The 23,747-nt window shown below is 42.4% G+C and overlaps 1 protein-coding gene across 3 annotated transcripts in view; it reads right to left on the minus strand.

Annotated features, from left to right (window-relative positions):
• Nucleotides 1-23,747, minus strand: part of PSME4 (proteasome activator subunit 4) — an 83,568-nt gene that overhangs the window by 44,803 nt on the left and 15,018 nt on the right. For all 3 annotated transcript variants that reach the window (XM_083494031.1, XM_083494033.1, XM_083494032.1), the window contains 12 exons: nucleotides 20,234-20,278; nucleotides 18,529-18,678; nucleotides 14,844-14,907; nucleotides 13,372-13,446; nucleotides 12,285-12,407; nucleotides 9,355-9,447; nucleotides 8,374-8,639; nucleotides 6,044-6,230; nucleotides 4,979-5,068; nucleotides 4,315-4,379; nucleotides 2,678-2,828; nucleotides 803-901 (listed from right to left, as the gene is read on the minus strand). In XM_083494031.1, the coding sequence (XP_083350157.1) occupies nucleotides 803-901; nucleotides 2,678-2,828; nucleotides 4,315-4,379; nucleotides 4,979-5,068; nucleotides 6,044-6,230; nucleotides 8,374-8,639; nucleotides 9,355-9,447; nucleotides 12,285-12,407; nucleotides 13,372-13,446; nucleotides 14,844-14,907; nucleotides 18,529-18,678; nucleotides 20,234-20,278 (1,408 nt within the window). The remainder of the gene's footprint in view (nucleotides 1-802; nucleotides 902-2,677; nucleotides 2,829-4,314; nucleotides 4,380-4,978; nucleotides 5,069-6,043; nucleotides 6,231-8,373; nucleotides 8,640-9,354; nucleotides 9,448-12,284; nucleotides 12,408-13,371; nucleotides 13,447-14,843; nucleotides 14,908-18,528; nucleotides 18,679-20,233; nucleotides 20,279-23,747) is intronic.

Consider the following 23,747-nt stretch of genomic DNA (forward strand, 5'->3'; position numbering starts at 1 on the left):
GGAAGTTTGTATGCTTTAAAGATAATGAGCATCCTACAGCATTAATTAGAAATCTGCCTCTGATTACTGGTCTTGGTTCTGGAAGGCATGAATGGCTGGGTAAGATAATGTGCAATTTAAGGTCCACAAGCACAGAGAGAAGAACTGGCAAATATTCCCAGGGCCAGCAAAAACAGAGCAGCTAAGCTCATAGAATCATAGAGTTGGAAGAGACCAGAAGGGCCATCAAGTCCAACCCCCTGCCAAGCAGGAAACACCATCAGAGCACTCCTGACATATGGTTGTCAAGCCTCTGCTTAAAGACCTCCAAAGTAGGAGACTCCACCACACTCCTTGGCAGCAAATTCCACTGTCAAACAGCTCTTACTGTCAGGAAGTTCTTCCTAATGTTTAGGTGGAATCTTCTTTCTTGTAGTTTGGATCCATTGCTCCGTGTCCGCTTCTCTGGAGCAGCAGAAAACAACCTTTCTCCCTCCTCTATGTGACATCCTTTTATATATTTGAACATGGCTATCATATCACCCCTTAACCTCCTCTTCTCCAGGCCCAGCTCCCTTAGCCGTTCCTCATAAGGCATCGTTTCCAGGCCTTTGACCATTTTGGTTGCCCTCCTCTGGACACGTTCCAGTTTGTCAGTGTCCTTCTTGAATTGTGGTGCCCAGAACTGGACACAGTACTCCAGGTGAGGTCTGACCAGAGCAGAATACAGTGGCACTATTACTTCCCTTGATCTAGATGCTATACTCCTTCGTTTGCATCTCAACCAAGAAAAGCTGAGAGGAGGGAAAGAATAAGGTCTCACTTTCACGGCAGCTCGGCACATGTCGGCCACCATCCGTCCTGCTACTCTTGTCTCAAATATATTCGAAACGGCAAAATTGAAAACCTTCTCCAAGGCAACCTAAGAGAAACGCACAAAAGAAAAAGTGCAATTCAATCATTCAGGTAGGAAACACCACTTTATGGGCAGATTCTGATTTAAATGTAGAATTGATGGCATTCTCACAGTGCAGGCAGAGGAGCTACGTGGAATCCACTGCAAGTTCAGTCTCCATCATGATGAGAAAACCAGAAAGGAATAAGGAAACCAAGAGTTCACCAACGCCATGTGGCAAACCACTTTTGGCAAGGGCATCGCAAGTCAAACACTTAATGAGATAGTTCTGCTCTTGCATAATCTACAGGGAACATGCAGCTCCTGATTCCTGGGGGCAGCAGCGCAGTGCTAGAAAGGCAGGATATATGACTAAGGGAGACACAATAGTTCTTCTCTGGGCATGGCACTTTTACCTGCTGCCTCTGCCACAGATTGACTACCCGTGATTAAAAGAAACATGCTAGTAATAGGTCTGTGAAGCATCCAGGGATATGGAGACAGCTTAGGCAAGTCCAGCAGGTGACTTAGGTAAGTCACCCACCCTTCAGAATACCATGGAGTCTATCAGCTTTAGCAGATAGGAGAGAATAACAAAAGCGTGCTTAAGAACCATTTGATTTCCTAAGGCAGAACACAGGAGTCATGTACATATTGAAGAAGCTGCTTATTAAGGAGCTAAAAGATACATGAAGAAGGCCTATGCCCTCTGAGGGTGGGGGAATAAAGAAAAATACAACACATTTAATTTTAAGTCTGGTGTTGTCTTAAATCAAGCTACAGTGTGATTTTCCCCTTACATTCTAGCACAGGGGTCAGCAAACTTTTTCAGCAGGGGGCCGGTCCACTGTCCCTCAGACCTTGTGGGGGGGCCAGACTATATTTTTTGGGGGGAAATGAACAAATTCCTATGCCCCATAAATAACCCAGAGATGCATTTTAAATAAAAGCACACATTTTACTCATGTAAAAACACGCTGATTGCGGGCCGGATTTAGAAGGCGACTGGGCCGGATCCGGCCCCTGTGTTTTAGTTTGCCTATCCATGTTCTATATGTTATTTAAGTCAGAAGGAAGCAGGCATTTCCTTGTCCTAGTTTCCACTAAGGGGATAATCCTGTGTCTGGGTTATGCCACTTTAGATTGCAGGTAAGTCCTCAAATGAATGCATTTCCTTCATACAAAAACATTGCCTCCACACCCGAAACAGAAAATGTCACAAAGGAAGAAGGTTCTATAGCCCAGGTGCAGGTTTATCATCTTAACGGAACTAGGTCCTTAACATCAAGCTTCAAAAGAAACCCAAAAAAGTCATTGAGTTGTGACATCACAAAGTCCGCTCTTGGCATAGAAAACAACATCAGTACAGATCTGAAGAACTATGCTATTAATTCTGAATGTCCAAGGGGGCTTTGGGCTTGTATGTCTCAAACAGTCATTCTCCTTCCGTGCCGCTTGGTATGCCTCTTTTGAAATTGACACGTTTCAGAAGCAGTTTGCGGTACAGTATGAGGTTGTGCCATTTTAAATAGCGAAGTACCCTATCCTCTGTCCCCAACTAAGCATGTCCAAGTAGATCTTGGGAACCCGTATTGTATATTCTGCTTTAATTGTGTGCTACAATTTTACAGTGCTTTATGATTGCAGGTTAAGCAAATGAACATCTACACTGGCCTTTTAATGTACTTCCTTGCCTAAACACAGAACAGGGAAACCATCTACAGCTCCACAAGCTTTTGTTTTACAAAGAAAAAAGGTGAGGCAAAGAAGCTGAACACTTTTCCAACTCTTGGTGACACATACCTTAAATATCTCTTTTGAACACTGTGTGAGAATTGTGCTGAAAGTTGAGGACAAGCCTAATTCCACTAAACTCTCCAAATGAGTCATCTTTTCTGTTTCAGTCTCTTCTCTTGTTTGCTCCAGTGTGCTGCTTTCTATGAGCGCAAAACACCTGCACAATAAAAAGTCGAAGAAATAATATTAGGATTTTGTTTTGCTTTTACCATGGGGAGATATCTCACTGATGTCTCTCCACACAGGTTCTGCATAATAGGTTTGCCTGGCTTGTAAAGTCAGTGCCTGATTCATCTTCATAGAATTCTAAAAATCAAGGAAGCGGAAGAAATCTGCCACAAGAAAAGACAGGAGTGTCTACTGGGCTAAAGAAGCACTGAAGTATCATGTTTTTTGGCTGCAGGCTTCAAAGTGCACAGCGCCAATTCAGAAAACTGAGGAGGAAGGAAAGAGCTGTACAGCCACTCATTTTGAAAACAGCCCTGGAGAAAGGCACTGGGATGCTGTAGCAAGATATATCCAAGCTCATGGCTTTTGCTGTTGCAGTTCTGTCACTTGAGCTCCCTGTCTCTCTCCATACTTGGCTGGTTCTATACCTGCAATCCCCTTCATAGAACATTCATGCACCACAATCAACGCTCTCTCCCTCTCTTCACAAGCACCAGCCTATAGAACAGGCAGTCTGTGAATCCTTCAACTTATCATTTCCCCCCATTTTAAAAACGCGATTTAAAATGTTTAAACATACATCATGCAGGTGGCGCTGTGGGTTAAACCACATAGCCTAGGACTTGCCAATCAGAAGGTCGGCAGTTTGAATCCCCGCGATGGGGTGAGCTCCCGTTGCTTGGTCCCTGCTCCTGCCAACCTAGCAGTTTGAAAGCACGTCAAAGTGCAAGTAGGTACCGTATTTTTCTCCCTGTAGGATGCACTTTTCCCCCTCCAAAAATGAAGTGTGCATCCTATGGGGCGAATGCAGGCTTTCGCTGAAGCCGACCCCTCTCGCTCTCCAGGCTTCAGGAAGCTCTCCGCAAGCCTTGGGAGCCCGCGGGAGTTCCCGCTGGGTTCCCACAGCTTGCGGAGAGCTGCCTGCATCCCGAAGCCTGGGGCGCGCTGAGCAGTGGCGCCCGGGCTTCGGGTAGCTCTGCGCAAGCCACGGGAGCCCTCCCACGGCTTGCGGAGAGCAGCCTGTTCTGGGGGCTGGGGTCGGGGGAAACTAGGTGCACCCTATGGGCCGGTGCGCCCTATGGGGCGAAAAATACGGTAAATAGGTACCGCTCTGGCGGGAAGGTAAACGGCATTTCCGTGCGCTGCTCTGGATCGCCAGAAGCGGCTCAGTCATGCTGGCCGCATGACCCGGAAGCTGTATGCCAGCTTCCTCGGCCAATAAAGAGAGATGGGCGCCGCAATCCCAGAGTCGGCCACGACTGAACCTAATGGTCAGGGGTCCCTTTACCTTTACTCTGTATGTAGCCAGGTACTATTAAAAGCATTTATGTACTGATCTGCCCTGTGACCAATGGAATTGGGAACATAAATTAGGAGAAAACATCCGATGGGCAAGACTAAGTTTAGAAACACTTGGAAAGTCAGCAGGGCACTTATCACCTCACCAGTGCACTCAGTCTCCCACCACAACTTGCCTGTCCATAAACTGCAGTACAAAATCTTCAAATTCAGCAGTCGCAGAGCACAGTTCTCTCTCCACCTATGATGTCAGGGCACAACAGGAAATAAAATACTTTAGTTTCTAGTCCTTCCAAACTATGATACACTTTCCAGGAAGCTGCTAGAAACCTGAGAATGATCTTACATATCCCTTTTAGTTTAGCTAGGCCATAGACTCAGACGAAAACAGAACCATCAAAATACAGTTTTATGAAATTATTATTTTCTCCAAAAAATCATTATACCATCTTCTAAACATTCTGCCCCTCAGTTACCCATGCCACAATCGTCATTCTTGTCAAACAGGTTAAAACTCCAAATCCTGGGATCAGAATTGAAAAACTGTACAAAACCAAAAACTTTCATTTGCAAATTTGCATATATGTAATTTGATTCTTCCAGGTGCAAAGCATATTTTTTGCTTGTGAAGTATTGACAAAAGAATATTATTTCCCCTTTCTTGAAATGGGCTTTGACTTATACACACATCTTTTCCCCTCTCGTATTTACACTTTAGCATCTTTTTAAACAGTTCAACATGCAATAGCTTCTTATACTTAAAAAAAGCATATATTAGTCAAGAGCTTCTTACACTAAAGAACACTTGAAACAACATATATTAGCCATTTAACATCTTACCTCTGTGAGGTTATTTCTCTCTCGTAGTACAGATGAACAATCTACTAAAGGCACAAGAGTGGAAAACGTTGCAATAAACTGGAATGTGATCTATTGGAAGATGCAAAGGAAGTTTCAGTGTGAATCACTTATACTGAAAGACAGCATGTTTGTTTTTTGAACTGTAATGTGAAAAATTGAAATAGGCGGTAAGGCAAACCTTTGTGTCAGGGCTGGGTCAAAACATCTGCCCACTCATCCTAAACCTCGTGTGTGAGGTAACATGCATCGCACCACAATAAGTGCATGCTTACTTTGAATTCCTGCTGCCTTATACCACAACTCCTTTTTAAGGTAAATGAGCACAAAAACTGAACATATGACAACAAAGGATGAGTACGGGATCCCCCAATTTCAAATGTCCAGACCAAACCAGAGGGTTGCAAGATGAATTACAAAAAGATGTCTGGCACAATGTCTTATTACGTTGAATATTTTGTATGAACTGCACTCTGTTCCTATTTGTGTGTGTTAGTTTAAATTTCCAGAGTCTTTTAAACACTCGGTATAACACATGGAACAACCTGGGCAAGTAATTTATCACCTTTTATTATATAGATTTACTTTATAGATTTATATTTTATATATGTGGTAGTCCCACCCCCTGCACTACCAAAAATAAAATAAAATGCAGTAGTCCCTTGCTAAAGCTGCCCACTAGGTATCATTTTCCTTCCTTGTTCTCCATATCCTGAACAACCACTATTTATAATTTCTTTCCAACAACATTAAAAACACTTAAGCAGAGTGGATAGGTAAGGGAAAACAAAGCCACCAGAGAGTTATGCATTCTTTCATAGTTTTATTACATTACAATACAAGCCACCATACTGCACTCATTTGGGCAGTGCTGTGTGCACTGTGCCCTTCACCCCTAGAACGGAGCGGGTCCAGGGTCCTTATGAGGAGGAAAGTGGGAGCCTGGAGAAAGGGGGGGGGTTGAAATATGACAACAGGACACATGGCAATGAAGCTGTGAAAAAAATTGACGGTGCCGTAACTCTATGTGGAAGAGAGTTTACTCACCATGCATTTGCTAAAGTCGTTTGGATCCACACCAGGCAACGCTCTCATCAGCAGAGGCAACATGTGCGTTGGACCTTCGGGAAATGACTGGCCCCCAGATACCAGGCTACGAGCTACTCCAATTACACAGCTTAAAGTGGCTGTGAGTTGGTGAGGTTCTGTTAAAGTCTCCAGTGCAGGGTATGTTCTATGCATTTTTTGTGGAAGAGAAAAATTACAATTACATGAGCTCTCTTCTATGGCGACGCAGTGCGTCAATGAAATAATTCTTTGCATTTCTACTCATGTAGGGATATAGGGGGGACGCAGGTGGCGCTGTGGGTTTAACCACAGAGCCCAGGACTTGCCGATCAGAAGGTCGGCGGTTCGAATCCCGGCGACGGGGTGAGCTCCCGTTGCTCGGTCCCAGCTCCTGCCAACCTAGCAGTTCGAAAGCACGTCAAAGTGCAAGCAGATAAATAGGTACCGCTCTGGCGGGAAGGTAAATGGCATTTCCGTGCGCTGCTCTGGTTCGCCAGAAGCGGCTTAGTCATGCTGGCCACATGACCTGGAAGCTGTATGCCGGCTCCCTTGGCTAATAAAGCGAGATGAGCGCTGCAACACCAGAGTCGGCCACGACTGGACCTAATGGTCAGGAGTCCCTTTACCTTTTGGGATATAGGGAACTACCTTATACAGTCCGCTGGGTCCATCTAGCTATGTATGATCTAATAATAACTGCCATTAGCTCTCCAGCGTTTCAGAAAGGGGGCATTCCCAGCCCTACCTGGAGATGATGGGGATCAAGGCTAGGACCTTCCACATTCAAAGGAGTTTCTCTACCAATGCGCTATGGCCCTCAACTACACCTGTACTAAATATATGGCCCATATGCAGAATGTGCAAAGTAAGTTCTCAACCAGGCAGCTTTGTATGTTAGAACCCAGGGTCATTCAATAAAGTTGGAAGGTGGGAGGATCGTGGCAGACAAAAGGGAAATAACTTCTCCACAAAGCACAACTTTAGAGACAACTTTAAAGATGATTAGATGGGCTCATGAAGGACAAGGCTATCATCAGCTACTAGCCATGATGACTTTACAGTGGTACCTCGGGTTAAGAACTTAATTCGTTCTGGAGGTCCGTTCTCAACCTGAAACTGTTCTTAACCTGAGGTACCAATTTAGCTAATGGGGCCTCCAACTGCCGCTGCCGCGCGATTTCTGTTCTCATCCTGAAGCAAAGTTATTAACCCAAGGTACTACTTCCGGGTTAGCAGGGTCTGTAACCTGGAGCGTCTGTAACCCAAGGTTACCACTGTATAAGTAAGGGTAGTCAACGCAGCACCCGACAGAGACACACGCACTCTGAGAGGACGTCCCTGGTGCCCAAACCATCCCCTCCCCTCACAGTGAAAGGCGAGGCTTCAACATTAGCCTTGGGGGGAAAAGCATTCTACGGTAGCCAGCAGGTATGTGCATGGTGTCCACAACGGCTTGTCCAGTTTACGAACGTAAACCCGCAAGCCCAAGAAGGTTGGTGACCTTTGCTGCGTAAGCTCTCCAGAATCAGATGCTGGAGATCAAGAGTGGGAGAGGACTATTGCCCCCCCCCAACATGTCCTGCTGGTGGGCTTCCCAGAAGCATCTGGTTGACTATTGCAGAAAACAGAATGGTGGACAAGGTAGACCCTTGGTCTCAACCAGTCTGGCTGTATAACAAAATAAAAAAATTCCTTCCAGTAGCACCTTATGAAACCAACTAAGTTTGTTATTGGTATGAGCTTTCGTGTGCATGCACACTTCTTCAGATACCACTGTGCATGCACACAAAAGCTCCTACCAATAACAAACTTAGTTGGTCTCTAAGGCGCTACATGAAGGAATTTTTTTATTTTGTTTCGACTACAGCAGACCAACATGGTTACCTACCTGTATATTTTTATAGTTTGTCTATATGAAATATAGACACTGAATTTCAAACAAACCCTGTACGGGCTATGTAAAATAACATTAAATATCAGCAAAATGACATTGCATTGCGCTTCTTCCTACTCGGAACCACATGAAAAAACCTACGGCAGGAAATTCTTCATATTGTTCAAATTTGCAGCTGATCCTGTTTTGTGGCAATTATAAGCTGCCACATTTGAATGGCAGTATTATAATTTTTTAAAATAAATCCATAAAACGGAAGAGAGGCAAGAGGAACGCATCATGCATCTCAACAGAAGTCCAATGTTCCCTTGCCAAATTTGCCAAGTTTTTCAGCTGCAGAAAGGACGCAACACTTTTCTTGGCCATCTAAAACATAGGCGCTAAACCACTTTTTGCCAATCCTATCTGGACTCACTTTTCAAGTACTGGTGGGATTACCAACTCAGGGCGCATCAGTGCGAGATTCTGCAGAGCTTGGGCTGCTTCTAGGCTTCCAGTTTTGCTGAACATTGCTAAAAGAACAGGCTGAATAATACATTCTACAAAGTCTGTTATATCCTGGTCGGTGAGTTTATGGCTGTCAGGCACAGGAGTAAGCCAAGTCGTCTTCTTGTAACGCTCACGATGCAATCTTCTGACAACGCTACTGGGTAGCCGCTGAAGCAGCTTCATTAGCTTGTTCTACCACCATACAGAAAAGACAAGAGAATCAATTTCAGTCACACAGCAGTAAGAAGAGCTACAAAAGCTATTTTGCCATCTCTACACTTAAGTGCATTAACAATCAGTCAGTTTCTGGGCTATTTGTCAAGTGGTCTAATTTATCCCATTCCCTTAAAATACATATCCAGGGCCAGGTGACTAAGAGCCTATTTGGACATTCAATTTATTTTCCATGTAACATGACCAGATTATCCTTGAGAGACAACTGAGTGGAGGGCGTAACTTGTAGCCAAGCTGGCCAGATACAGCCAAAGCTACTTGGAAACAATGTATGTGAATAAAGTGGTTAAAAGTTTTGTATTTATGGGCATCAACGACCACACCTTTCATTTTCCACCACGATGGTGGTGTTAAACTAAGTTTTATTCACATCAGAACAACTGCAATTAAGGAACTCAACTCAGTCATGTTCATTAATTTGCATGGGTCTTCTCTAAATAAATCCTAGTTGAATACCACCCAGTATTTTCAACATCTGACTCAATCTAAAAGCAGGTTTAGACAAAACTAGTGTGCAGCTATACTAGTACAATTAAATAAGGTGGCCTAGTCAGAATACAATGCATCAGTAGCTGAAGAAAATGAAGAGAACTAAGATTCCACTCCAAGACAAACGCTGAAGTGCTCGATGTCAAGATCAGAAATAAATATATATACACACATAAATCCTTACCAACCAGCGGCCGTTATTTGAGGGATGGTAAAAAGAGGCAATGCTTTTGAATAACCCAGACAAGTGCTTCTGTACAAGCTTGCTTGGTCCACCCTGTCCAGAAACAAAGATAATCCAAGTTATTTGATACAACTTCAAAGAACACGAACAGGGCCAAAATGCAGTTATAAACCACTCAAATTTTAATGGGCCCCAAGATAAAGGATTAATAAAGGGTTAGAGTCGCAACATGTTCTTTTCAGTAGCAGGGAACATGCTGAGGTGGAAAGCCAAACCCAGCACAAAATATTTATAATGTTTGACAATCACGTGTAGGGGAAACCAACCTTCTCAGTTATCTAGACTGTGCCCTCAAAAGGTTTTCAAAATATGAACTACAGAAGTTCCAACTTCCAAAATGGAAGGCTGGAATTTACAGGTTCGCTGTGGGGCAGCTAGCACCAAAACCCACACAAAACAGATGTAATGTACTGTATGTAGTTTTCCTGTTAATTCACCCCCTAAAAACAAGTATCTGACCTATCTGTCCAGTACTAGTTAAAACAAATTCAAAAACATTCTCATACTAGTTTATAATTCAGAGGATCTGAAGGAGAAACTTCCTTTTTCTAGTTCGAATCAGAAAACTTCATTTTGATCTGACTCCATTTTGTATCACACTGGTGTATGAACTCTTAACTAACCCTTCCTAGTAGGGAAAAAATTGTTCTTTGGTAGGAACGATGAGAAACCGGTGTCCTGGTACATTGACAGAATGTATCATTAATCTCTGAAAACAATAACCATAGCAACAACTGAAGGAATGCTAGGAGATCAGCTAGGTGGAACGATTGCATTTAATCTTGAAGTCAATTGAAAAATGGATATATTAATCAAACATAAATGAAAGAGGAAGCTAGCAGACAGCCTATCTTCTGCTGTGTATGCGCTGATAACCTCTAGGTTAGATTACTGCAGCACATTATATGTGGGTTTGCCTCTGAAGAGTTCAGAAACTTCAGCTGGTGCAGAATTCAGCAGCAAACTTGCTCATGTAACGCCAATCCTGGCACTTTAAGTATATAACACCAATCGTGGCCCAACTTCACTGACTGCCAATTAGTTTCTGGGTCAATACAAAGTGCTGGTTCTGACCTATAAAGCCTTAAATGGCTCACCAAAGCAATACTTTAAGAACAACCTCTCTTCATATGAACCAACCCAGACCCTGCAATCATCATCTAAGTCCCTTCATTGTGTGCTCCCTCCACAAGGTGGAATGTTCTCCCCAGAGAGGCTCACTTGATGCTTTCATTAGATATCTTTAAGAGCCAGTCAAAAACATTATGCCTCTCCCAGGACTTTGGCTAATTAAACAACTTATGGCCTTTTAAACTCCAGGGGGAGGGATTCTTTTTTTTTTGTTATTATGTTACATATTTTTGCTTTTTTAATATCATAACCCATCCTGCATTCCTCAGACAAAGGGCAGTACAGTGGTGCCCCGCAAGACGAATGCCTCGCAAGACGGAAAACCCACTAGACGAAAGGGTTTTCCGTTTTGGAGGTGCTTCGCAAAACGAATTTCCTATGGGCTTGCTTCGCAAGACGAAAATGTCTTGCGAGTTCCTGCGGGGTTTTTTCCTCCCCCCCCCTTTTCCCCAAGCCGCTAAGCTGCTTAACAGCTGATCCGCTAAGCCGCTAAACCGCTTATCAGCTGATCCGCTAAGCCCGCTAAACGCGCTAATCCGCTAAGCCACTAATGGGCTTGCTTCGCAAGACGAAAAAACCGCAAGATGAAGAGACTCGCGGAACGGATTCTTTTCGTCTTGCGAGGCACCACTGTATGGAAATTTAATAAATAAAGAATAGGATAAGTAGTCAAAAGTTAACAATGAAAGACACTGATGAATCACATGTAATCACATATTATTGTAATGAAAGGTTGGGGAGGCACAGGCAGAGGAGCCATAAAGTTCTGATGGGCTTAGGTTTCACGAAGTGGGTTGTAACTGCTATAGAATGTTTTGTTGTAATCGTATGACTAACAGTAGCACCGAAGTGTATAAAATTACATCACGTAAAAGCCTAGTTTTTACTTCAAGCCTGTGCCTGTTTGGCATTCCATTGGGGACCCCCTTCAAACAGACCCCTAGGAATCTCTCTGTCAGATCAGCTGTGAGAGCGCTACTATTTAAACACGCAAGCATACAGAGAGCAATGGATATGCTCTCATAATCTACAACAGAGATCTGTGAGGCTACCTGACACCTCGCCAACATCAGATTAAGCAGTTTTATCTGACCCCAGCAGCCCTGCCAAACTGATTTATAAACCAGTATGTGATTAAGAGGTTTGTGGTGTAGTGGTTAAGAGCGGTAGTCTCGTAATCTGGGGAACCGGGTTCACGTCTCCGCTCCTCCACATGCAGCTGCTGGGTGACCTTGGGCCAGTCACGCTTCTTTGAAGTCTCTCAGCCCCACTCACCCCACAGAGTGTTTGTTGTGGGGGAGGAAGGGAAAGGAGAATGTTAGCCACTTTGAGACTCCTGAAGGGGGGTGAAAGGCGGGATATCAAATCCAAACTCTTCTTCTCTTCTTTCACTCATAAAGGAAAAGGTTGTTTTCAGGAGTGAGATAAATCCCACATGTCTCTTGGGGCTTTTTTGAGGTCCTGGGCAAGCCAGAGGACATGATGCCTCCTGGGATGCTTCCGGCTACATGGTCATGGCTTAATTACTGAGTATGATCACCTACGTAGTAAGAGCCCAGGACAGAATGTTCTCCCTTAAGAAGCTAGCCACACCAGCTCTTGGTTATGTAGCACAACTTTATTTATTCCCAAGCTTGTGGGCCAGCCAAAATATTTATCATCATAAACCTGCTTAAATACCAGTGTTTGGCTAACTGGGGAGAGGGAGGGAAGGTGTAGAGAAAATGAAAGGGTCCTACCATCATGGCTGTAATCCACATGACTGCATGCCCAATGTCATATGCATTTGTTAGGAATCGTGGCACTAACACTTGGTTGCTTCCCACTGGAAGATTCAAACTTCGCAGTATTCTGGTAAATATCTGTAGAAAAAGTAATTCCACAATCAAATACCAAAATGCATTATGAACGGTGTTTGGTATTTCTTACAGTGCGTAAGAAAAGTCGCATAGCACTAGCACAGTGCTTTCAGAATAGATCCTGGAAAACTTTCAGGTAAGGAAGTGTCTGCAACTTCATTTCAACAGAACAATCTTTTGTCCACCTGAGCCATCTTGAGATCTCCCTCAATTTATGTACCATTTGCTATTGCACAGAAAGTCCACATCTCTACAAATTGGTTTGGAATTTCTCACTGCTGCATCCCTTGCTAGCATCCGCAAAGCATCTGCTTATGAGTTTGCTAAAAAAAATTAAGTCCCGCCGTGCCTCCAGAAATTATCATTGCAAGTCAGTCAACTAAAGCTAAGCAAAAACCCACTTTCTCAGCAGTGGCCACTAAATCTCATGCCTAAGCTTCCTACATTACTGCGCACCCTGAGAGAGGCTTGGTAGTAAGCGAATATGTTCCAGAAGAGTTTTAAAACTATGGAACAATTGTTACGATTAAGTAAGGCTTAAAAGGCCCCAAGGCCTTTTTACAGAAGCAATTTAGCACAAGCTGTAAGAATGAGATGGTAATTAAAAATTATAATTAGAGAGTCACAGACACTTGCAGCAGGCAGGAGAACGAAACAGAGGAAGGGACAAAGTTCCTCCCCATATATCGGCCTTCTCCAGCCTAGTGCCCCCTAGATGTTTAGGGATACAAATCCCATCAGGAGAGGACTATAGCTCTTATGTCCTGCTTATGAGTTTCCAGGGGCATCTAGCTGGCCACTGCAGCAAATAAGATGGTGCACTATATGGGCCTTTGGCCTGATCCAGCCCTGCTCTTCTTACCTACATAGGCAGAGGTTGTCAGTAAAGTAAAACTATACTAAGCAAGCAAACAATTCTCATGTTATCCTTGTTTTAATATTACTCCTTCTATATATTAGATATTACCTTTGGAATATAGGGATCCCAGTCAATGTAGCCTATGTTATCAGTGGCCAAGCGTGCAAAAAGGTTGACTAGGTGCTGGAAAGAAAGAAACCACAGATAACTTTTTCAGTACAAGCTTTGCTCCTGCTTCTTCCCTTAACTGAACAGAGGTCATACAAGAGAACTTCAGTACATACAAAACGGGATTAACAGCACATGGCCAAAAGTTTCAACCAACCAAATTGCAAGGGTACTTGATCAAAAGATAATTTCAACTTTAGCCGCGGGGGGGGGGGGTGTCAAACACTCTTAGCTCGCACTCCCTCCTCCTCCTCCTGTATGGTAAAAGAGGAGAAATTTAGGAGATTCCCTTTCTAGTTTTAGTTATATGCAGCTTGCAACATTCTCACTTTTGACTTTCAGGTCTCTCGAAGGGACAGTCATTTTAATAAGTGTTTACTTACATTGTTGTACATTGTCCTGGCACTTTACAAGTGTGTGATACATAAATACTTTTGTAAATACTAAATTATAAAATGTAATTCGGGAGCAGAATTATGGTTAATAGTAAGATTAATTTCAACAAGCCAGTTTTAGGAACCACGGTTTGTAATTTACTTGTTTGAAACTAATCATAGCTAGAAGCAAACTCTCCCAAACTCCTCCTCCTGGCCATGTGGGAGGAAGGGGTGTGCATACCAAAGACTTGTTGCTGATTGTGCATGTAATACTAAACCACAGCTTAAAGCAGGGGTCAGCAACCTTTTTCAGCTGTGGGCCGGTCCACCATCCCTCAGACCATGTGGTGGGCCGGACTATATTATGGAGAGAGAAAATGAACGAATTCCTATGCCCCACAAATAACCGAGAGATGCATTTTAAATAAAAGGACACATTCTACTTATGTAAAAACATGCTGATTCCCGGACCGTCCGCGGGCCGGATTGAGAAGGTGATTGGGCCAAATCTGGCCCACGGGCCTTAGGTTGCCTACCCCTGACTTAACCGATGTTCACATGCAGCCTATGTCTGCCCCAGGCTTGAAAGCTAACACAATGCTGATGTGAGAAATACAAAATTCAAGGGCCTGAAGTCATGCTTTACTTTACAAAACTCTGACAGTTCAATAATATTTATGGCAAACAAAAATAGAGCCCTTTGCCAGAGCCATATGATTTCTCTGCAAATTAAAAAATCATAGTAAACTGGTGTGATCTGAAAGAATTAGAAAGTACACCCATTTCAATGGCCTAGATTTTGACTTTGAGCTTGGAAAAACAACATTTCAAAAAGGTTACAAAATGAAAATTTCACAAGTAAGAATGTAAACAGGAAGAAGAACCCAACCAATGATGGGCTTCTTTATTCAACTACTGGGCACATACGAATCCTAAATAATCACAGCCCCCCCTAGAACTAATATTCTTGGTCCAATTGCAACACTTTGGTGACAGGGGGGAATGGGGGAAAGATGCCAAAGCAGGAATACTTACTCCTTCCCACTGCGGAAGATTCTGAACTGAAACCCACAGGCCTAGAAACTCATCAAACCAGAGCCTGCAAGACAATGAAATCAGGCAAACAGATTTGTTGCTACGCCAAATTCATCACTCCCATTCTTAATAATAAACACTGCTCCCACCCTAATCATAGTAACAATTAATGCTTGGTATTCAAAATATGAAGTGCTATATAAATATTAAATGGCGCACATAATTATCTCAGAAATCATTACACCATCCCACAATGTCAGTCATTATTAGTTATAGTGCAGATGGTAGAATGTTAAGAGCAGCTTGCTTAAGGCCAGTTAGAGAGCATATGGATGAAGAAGAAGAAATTAAAATGGGTGTTTCTGACTCTGACTGAAGGTTTCAGGCACTTTTCCTAGTCTCATACAGAATGTCATCAAAAGATGTCCTGCGGAAAACGCCATTTTTTTTATCAGTGGCCTCCAACACCCAATACTGCTTTATCCCTTGGTACTGTTGTCCCCCTTCCCACTCAAATCATTTCTAAACCCACAGTTGGATAATTGACATTTGATTATTTTATAGCTGCTCCAGACTCCCATCGCTATACAGTGGTGCCTCGCAAGACGAAAATAATCCGTTCCACGAGTCTCTTCGTCTAGCGGTTTTTTCATCTTGCGAAGCAACCCTATTAGCAGCTTAGCGGATTAGTGCTATTAGCGGTTTAGCGGCTATTAAAGGCTTAGCGGCTTAGAAAAAGGGGGGGAAAGCGAAAAAAATCGCAAGACTTGCAAGACGTTTTCGTCTTGCGAAGCAAGCCCATAGGGAAATTCGTCTTGCGAAGCGCATCGAAAAACGGAAAACCCTTTCGTCTAGCGGGTTTTTCGTCTTGCGAGGCATTCGTCTTGTGGGGCACCACTGTATTAGACACTGGCACATGCCTATTAAGGAGTATTTGCCACTACTGGTCACAGAGCGTTTGAAGCAATGGCAAGGTGCCGCTTGGAGATTCCATTGTGATGTTCAATCACTCGACAATCAATCACATCTGAAGGAGGAAACTCAAACGGCAACACACCTTCAAGCCATGCGGCGAGGCTACCAGGAGAAAACATGATAGGGGAAAGCTGGTATTCAGAGACTCAGGAAAGGGAATGACTTTTTTTCATACTAACCATAAAGAGGTCATTTTATGTTTTATTTTATAGAGATGGTGACATGCCTAAAGCAGCTAAAAAGCTCATAAACAAGCAAGCATAAATCTATAGTGCATACTGAACTTGTCAACTGACTGGCTTGCAAAATAGCCACTGTCTGGTCACCCATGACAAGTAAGAATTGCCTCCAGGTGATCAGGTGGGATATGTTACAACCGTTAGGGTGTTTTGTTTTGGGTTTGTTTTTTTAGGTTACAAGTGGTGAATGTATGTATATATGTATGTATGTGTATAAGTGCTACTAACAGTTTTAGATTTGTAAAATTGATTGAGGACTTCAAAGAGAGGTGAGATGCCAGCAGCACAAAATCACTTTTCCATACAATCATTCTTGTACCCAAACCTTAGAACCCTCTGCTTGGAACTAAGTCCTGCTGGCTGGAAGGGAGCTTACTTTGAAGGAAGTGCTGTCAACATTAGAAGCTAAAAAGCAACAACGTAAGCTCAGTATACGACTTAAAAACAAAGCAAAAGCCTCAAAATGCACAAAATAGCAAAGTATGGTAAACAATATGACTGACACACACACACACACAGATAATATCAATAAAACAGAGTGAGTCCATATGGAAAAGGCAGCCTCCTTGAATCTAGGAAGTCCAAATATATATAACGTTTGCTATGATGGGGTGTGCCTTATCAGCGTTTGCCACCCATCAGGATGAAAGCAACCACTTATAAAGCTATGCAAGGAACTCAAGGATGGGACACAGTCCAGAGGGGAGGCATTCTGGGGACAGGCACTTTAATAAGTGTGGCTTAATATGACCTTGAAGTGATAAGCCCAAAGAGAAACAACTGAGATATGAAGCCACTTAATGAGAACATTCAAGGACAGCCTGAAACAGCTTGGAGATAAATATGGTGCTGTCTCAACTGATGAGGGCAGAAAATATGAGGAAGCATAGTTTCTGAATGTCTATTGCGCCTAGCTGTACAGTTCGCTATCCAACTTTTGACTGTATTCCATAGCTGCATCTATATTAACACATGCAGCTTGATTCCGTTCTCTCCACTCCCTACCATGTGATTTCTAAGAGACAATTTACAAACAGAGATCATTGATCCTGCAAAGAGGCAAAACCCTTGCTCAGATTCTAAGCAAGATTTCAAACTTATTGGAGACATATTCTGCTAAGAAATCCACCGGGGGGAAGGCTTCCACCCATTAACTTCTAACTACTTCCCACACATATGTGTACATATTTGTACACATATGTACAAATATTACCCCAATCTTTTAGCAATAGTTAAAGAAGCTGCAAATTCTGAAAAAGGAGCCAGAATAAAATATGCTTATGCCAAAGTCTGCAGCTTAGGTACACTGGGAACAGATCCTGATCACTCAAGAAGCCATGGCTGAAATACAATGAGCTTCTGTAAGTGTGGCCAACTTTTAGGGCATGACTAAGGCAATATTTTTACTCCCCCCCCCCCTTGAATTGCAAGCCTCAATGTCGCATCACAAACTGCTTTTGAAACTCTCCTCATTCAAAACAAGCTTGCCTAGTGGCACAGGGATATGCTGTTTGAGAAATGCAAGCCTAAAGCACCTTTGGACGCAACTAGTCATGCAAATATTTGCATCAATGCATGCTTCCCTTAAACCTGCTTCGTATTTCATTGCTGGCAAACTAAAAAAAGATTCAAAAGAGCCACAGTCCATTCATTAGAAATTTTAACCCTTGGCACCATTATTATAGCACTGAAATGCACAGGAACTGAAAGCCAAATTGAAACATGCCAAATCTATTCACACATGTCAATGACCAGAACCTCTTTAATCAAAGGAATGCCAGCTCCAGGATTGTGGGAGTCCATGAACAAAGCAAGGAACAGGTAGGGTAGGCAAACAAGAGTTCTCTCATGCTGCCTCTGACCTTCCTAAGCACATCTTGCAATATGAAAAAAAGTAGTGCACTTGGGATAATGGGAATTTTGCCAGTTTTGAGCTACCAGCGAATACACAGCCTTCCTCCCTTTGGAGACAGGCACTGGAGCCTGAACCGAAAGTCTAGACATTAAAAGGCTTGGTTTGTTTAAGGCTTAGGGCTCCAATATGATTCTGCACCCAAATCAAGTTATTAGAGTTGGTACATCAGTCAATAAAACGCAATGGTATCTACAGTATTCTTGCTGTAGAAAGAAAAGAGTCAGGCAATGATGCTCAATATCAGCAACTCATTTGCTTCCCACTCAAGAACTAGAACTTTAATTGAATATATATAGAGGGGGGGGGGGAGAGAGAGAGAGAGAGAGAGAGAGAGAGAGAGAGAGAGAGAGAGAGAGTATCAATTGTAAGAGAGTTAATTCTGGAGATCAGCTCTCACGTAAACTGATTAGATCATTCCTGTTACAAACAGGCATTCAGAATGTAACTCTACAATGAAGTACATGGTGCAGTTCATTACATATATAATTTATTCAAAAGCCTTCCATGCGATAGATTGTACAGTGAGAACATCTTGAAGTAACTAAGACCAACTCACCTAAAGCCTTTGTGGTGGAGTTCTGGAGGAAGAGTGGTAGGCAGAAACAGTTCAAAGTAAGTGATGGCCTTCTGCATAGTAACATCAAAAGGGCACATTAGCGGCCGCCATTCATCTAGCATCTCGGCTGTTGCATTTTCGGGGAAATACCTAAAGGGAAAGAGGGATGTGATGGGTTGGCTCATATGCACAAGTGGTAATTCAGCAACATATTTAATCAGATAGATAGAATTCACTGACACAAGGTGCAGCGATAGAAGCCACTAGGCTCAGGCGTCTTTTTAAACAGCATTGGAGAGAATGAAGGAAAGGTGATCATGGTAGCTAAACAGGACCTCAGTGTACAGAGGCAATAAGCCCTGAAAACCAGTAACGGAGGGAGGGGGCAAAAGAAGATGGGATTGCCATCACTTGCATGGCCTGACTGGGGTCATTCCTAAAGGTATCTGGCTGGCTTCTATTCTAGATGGACCTTTGGCCTGACGCAGAAGGACAAAACAGATGTTCTTATGAGAACTGGAAGCAGGAGAGAGAGAGATCATGCATTAAAAGAGTGCATGAGGGGATTGTAGTGATGTGCAGCCAGGTCTCCCAAGCAGAGCCCAGAAGCCATGCTCCCACCCAACAACAGCCACACATTTGGCGAAAGCAAAACTATAACTTTGCTTATAAAATGTGTGGCGGTAAAAAATAATCTCACAATAAAGAATAGTCACTTAAATATTTAAGTGTTTAATTAAGTATTAATTAGGAAGATTAAGTGTTTTTTAATGTACGTAAATTTGCTTTTTCTTTTTTCTGTATTTTCTTTTCTTTTTTTCTTAGTTGTTTTTTCTTTAATTTTCTTTTTGTAGTATGAGATGATTGTAAATTCTTTGTATAAGTGTGCAATTTAAATAAAGATTATTTTTTTTAAAAAAAAGTTTGTGTCATTAACAGTATGCCGGGTTTATACAATGCTGACAACATTCTTTATGCATTAGTTCCCAAACTACACGAATAGAACAATAAGACTCTCTTTTTTGGAGACCAGTGTTTAGCTTGCCCCAATGGTAGATAGTGGCCCAAACAAGATCTGAGAGGATATAATTCATTTGGAAAGATTTGCTTTAAGTATGTCAGTGAATGCATTTCCGTCTATAAAATATAGAAGTATAATAGTATCAAAGAAAAATTAACAGCACATTATATGTGAATGCATCTTGGGGAATGAAAAATATAAGGAACAGCACAGTTACATGAAAGGGTTACAATATGTCAGATTAAGATTAACCTGACCCAACTACTTTGTTTATGAATGAGATAGAAGTAGTTCTTAACACAAGGAGTCTTCTAACCAAAAATATGTTCATGTCATAACTGACATATTTATTACCAACAAATAACTATAGTCTTCACTACTGAGTAAGTGGGGAGGGGGGGGGTTAAAAATTGCTTACACAATTTAATCTCTCAGGGATGCATGTGTTCTATTTTCCACCAGTAGCTTCATGAATTTAAAAGTGCAGTATCTGAAGGGCTTCTGTTGCCCACTGCTGATGGCAAAACCCCATAAACACACAGGACTTCCCCCGCTTCCATAAAAGGCTAACGGGAATGCCCCCTTACCCACATGCAGAGCTATCTTGCCATTTAAGTCTTTAAAGAGAAAATATTTCTCTTCAAGAAATACATAATGGCTTTGAAAGTTGTTAAAAGTACTTACGGTCTACAGTTTTTCACGAGGGTTTTCAAAACACTTTCTACAGAGCTAAAAAAAGAAAGAGAGATAGAGAAAGGTTAGGTAAATTACATGATCCTATTTCAAGTGAAGTATATCAAGACAATTGCCTGATTGGCCAAAGATTATGATGATACTGATGCAATTAGACATCTTCTTGTGTGCATGCAGCAGCTAATCTTCCTTTACTCTACAGACCTAATTATAAGGATTAAAGCTGATCTGCCCGATTCCTGACTCTGCTCTTTAACTTCTCCTTGAGCATCTGTTGGGACATATAAGAGGAACCACCAATATAACAACTTATTTGATTATGTCATGTTCTGAACTAAGCAACTTTATCGGGTTTTGAATAAGAGAATGAGAAGTCACGTAATAATCGATAAGAGCTCTGGGATAAAATAAGTTGACTTGTGGGGCTACCTTTGAAGGTGACCCGGCAACTGCTTTGAAGCGTGGGGCTACCTTTGAAGGTGACCCAGAAACTGCAATTAATCCCGAATGCGGCAGCTAGACTGGTGACTGGGAGTGGCCGCCGAGACCCCATAACACCGGTTCTGAGAGATCTGCATTGGCTCCCAGTATGTTTCCGAGCACGATTCAAAGTGTTGGTGCTGACCTTTAAAGCCCTAAACGGCCTCGGTCCTGTATACCTGAAGGAGCATCTCCACCCCCATCGTTCAGCCCGGACACTGAGATCCAGCGCCGAGGGCCTTCTGGCGGTTCCCTCATTGCGAGAAGTGAGGCTACAGGGAACCAGACAGAGGGCCTTCTCGGCAGTGGCGCCCGCCCTGTGGAACGCCCTCCCATCAGATGTCAAAGAGATAAATAATTACCTGACATTCAGAAGACATCTTAAGGCAGCCCTGTTCAGGGAAGTTTTTAATATGTAACGCTGTACTGTTTTTAACACTGATTGGGAGCCGCCCAGAGTGGCTGGGGAAACTCAGCCAGATGGGCGGGGTATAAATAATAAATTATTATTGTTGTTGTTATTGTTGTTGTTGTTGTTGTATCTTGTGTTACTAAGGTATATTTCTAAAATGCATCAGCTCAACCTAATACAGAAAATGTGTCTATCTCCTGAATAAGTCATCCCTGGACCCTGATGACAGCTATTGATGGACGGCAAATATCCTCTTTACTGGATACAATGCTTCTCTTAAAGAATAATTAAGTTACTATAAAATCTGAATAAGAGCATGCTAGCCCTCAGAGTTAAATCTTTAAATTGAATCAACGCCTCTACCAGACAAAATGAGCCAAGAGAGAGATTTCTGTGTAAAGAAGAACCTATTTAATAATTTCTCTAACAATAATACTTTACACTCTAGCTACCAAACATGCATTTCATTTTCACCTGATGAAAATAACCTGTTCTAGTTGGTTTAGTAATTTGACCCATCAGTCATGAGTATTTCATTTTCATTTTTAAAATTTCATTTTCATTTTTGCTTTGTTTTGGCAAGAATGGAGCTGGACCAAGGCAGAGTGAAGCAGAAAGTGGCAACGCTAGAAAAAATAAAAGACAAAATGGCCCAGGTCTCAGATTCATGTATTCCTAAACCAGGGGTAGGCAACCTAAGGCCCGTGGGCCGGATACAGCCCAATCACCTTCTCAATCCGGCCAGCGGATGGTCCGGGAATCAGCGTGCTTTTACATGAGTAGAATGTGCCCTTTTATTTAAAATGCATCTCTGGGCTATTTGTGGGGCCTGCCTGGTGTTTTTACATGAGCAGAATGTGTGCGTTTATTAAAAATGCATCTCTGGGTTATTTGTGGGGCATAGGAATTCGTTCATTCCCCCCCCCTCCAAAAAAATATAGTCCGGCCCACGACATGGTCTGAGGGACGGTGGACTGGCACACGGCTGTAAAAGGTTGCTGACCCCTGTCCTAAACCTTACAGGTGACTAAGATGATAGGAGCTTGTCGATGGGGTAAGCACTCCTGCGTAAGAAGCAGGGTCATAGTATGGCAGATCCTTTTCTTTCCACCTTTGTCTATGGCCTTCTATACCTCAAAGTGCCTTTTCTCATCTATGGTTGGTGTGCCAGCTATACCCTTTCTTGGATAAAGATGACCTTGCCACAGTGATTCATGCTCTTGAAATGTCAAGGTTAGATTGTAGTAACATGTTAAGCAAAGGTCTAACTTTGAAGAGTGCTTGGATAATTTTAACTGATTCACAATACTGTACGTTGACGATGTGATTGGCAGGATATACTGCACTGAGCACATTACATGAATATTGAGAATATAGTTATCCACATTTCTGTCCAATTTTAAATGTTGTTTTTGATCTTTATAGTCCCAAGTTGTTCAAGACCGGAGCATTTTAAAGGCTGTATTTCCCAATATGAGCCTGCCCATCCAGTAAGACTCCTGATAGCTGCTGTCTATTAGTTGCTGCTGCTCGTCTGTTTAGCATTTATTTTGGGGTTTTAGTTTGTTTTAGGTTTATGTACAAATATACAAAAACTGAACTGATGTAGTTAAACTGAACTGTGGCAAAGCTGGGTAGAGATGCTTAAAAACAAATCTACCTGCCAACGTTTCTCACTTTTAATTAACTCATTTTTCTACACTTTGTAACCAGAAGACATGCACACGTGTACTATGACACCGGCTGTTTTTGTCCAATAATTATAAACACAGAAAGTTTAAGAAGTGCAGTGTGTTAGCCCTCAATGTCATCTATGAACTACTAAAGTTACATAAAAAGTAGTGTGAAAATAAGCAGTAATGTGATTATCATTGCTATTCAGAGCTACACTGTAGTGCATTTGTGAAGGTGAAACCTATGACAGTGGTCAATGTGGATTATTCAAGCTGCTAAGCACACAAAGCAATTTTTAATTCAGCTTCTCTGAGGAAAGGGAAAGCTGCCACTTCGGGGGAAATTAAAACTTCACGGAAGTGATAGGCAGAGACTAGAAATTTTGGGAGTTAAGGAAGCTAAGCAATAAAGAGCCTGGTTGCAAGAAGGCTGAAAGAAGGGCCCAAATGCAGAACTATTTGAGTCAATAAATATTGGCTGATCATGCTAGTCAACATCTTGTTTGGCAGACCCTGACTCCCCTCTTGCCATAGTAAGAGGGGTGAGCAAGATCAAACCCTGAGAATGAACAAAGGATTGAGAAAGAAGGAAGGGTAGATAGAGGCTAAGGCTTGTCCCCTCCTTTTTCCTGCTAGTAGCTCTTCCCCGTGTTTGTTTCCCAAGTTCTGCTCATGCTTTAGAATGAAAGGAGGGACATAAGAGATGCAGCAACATCCATTATGTGACCAGTAAAGTGTTTGTTTCAAACAGGGCAAAGTAAGATAAAACAGCATGACCATATCAAGATGTACTTTTCTTCTTTGTTCTGAAAGTCATGGTGGATTTCTAGCAAAGCCTCAAGAATGTGGAAGAGCTAGCAGCATTTTAAACAACTAGTTGGTGCAACAGAAGATCTAACATCACCTACTCATCTGTGTCTCATTTCATGGTATCCATATG

Source organism: Podarcis liolepis, assembly GCF_965112155.1.
Source record: "Podarcis liolepis genome assembly, chromosome: 3".
NCBI lineage: Eukaryota > Metazoa > Chordata > Lepidosauria > Squamata > Lacertidae > Podarcis > Podarcis liolepis.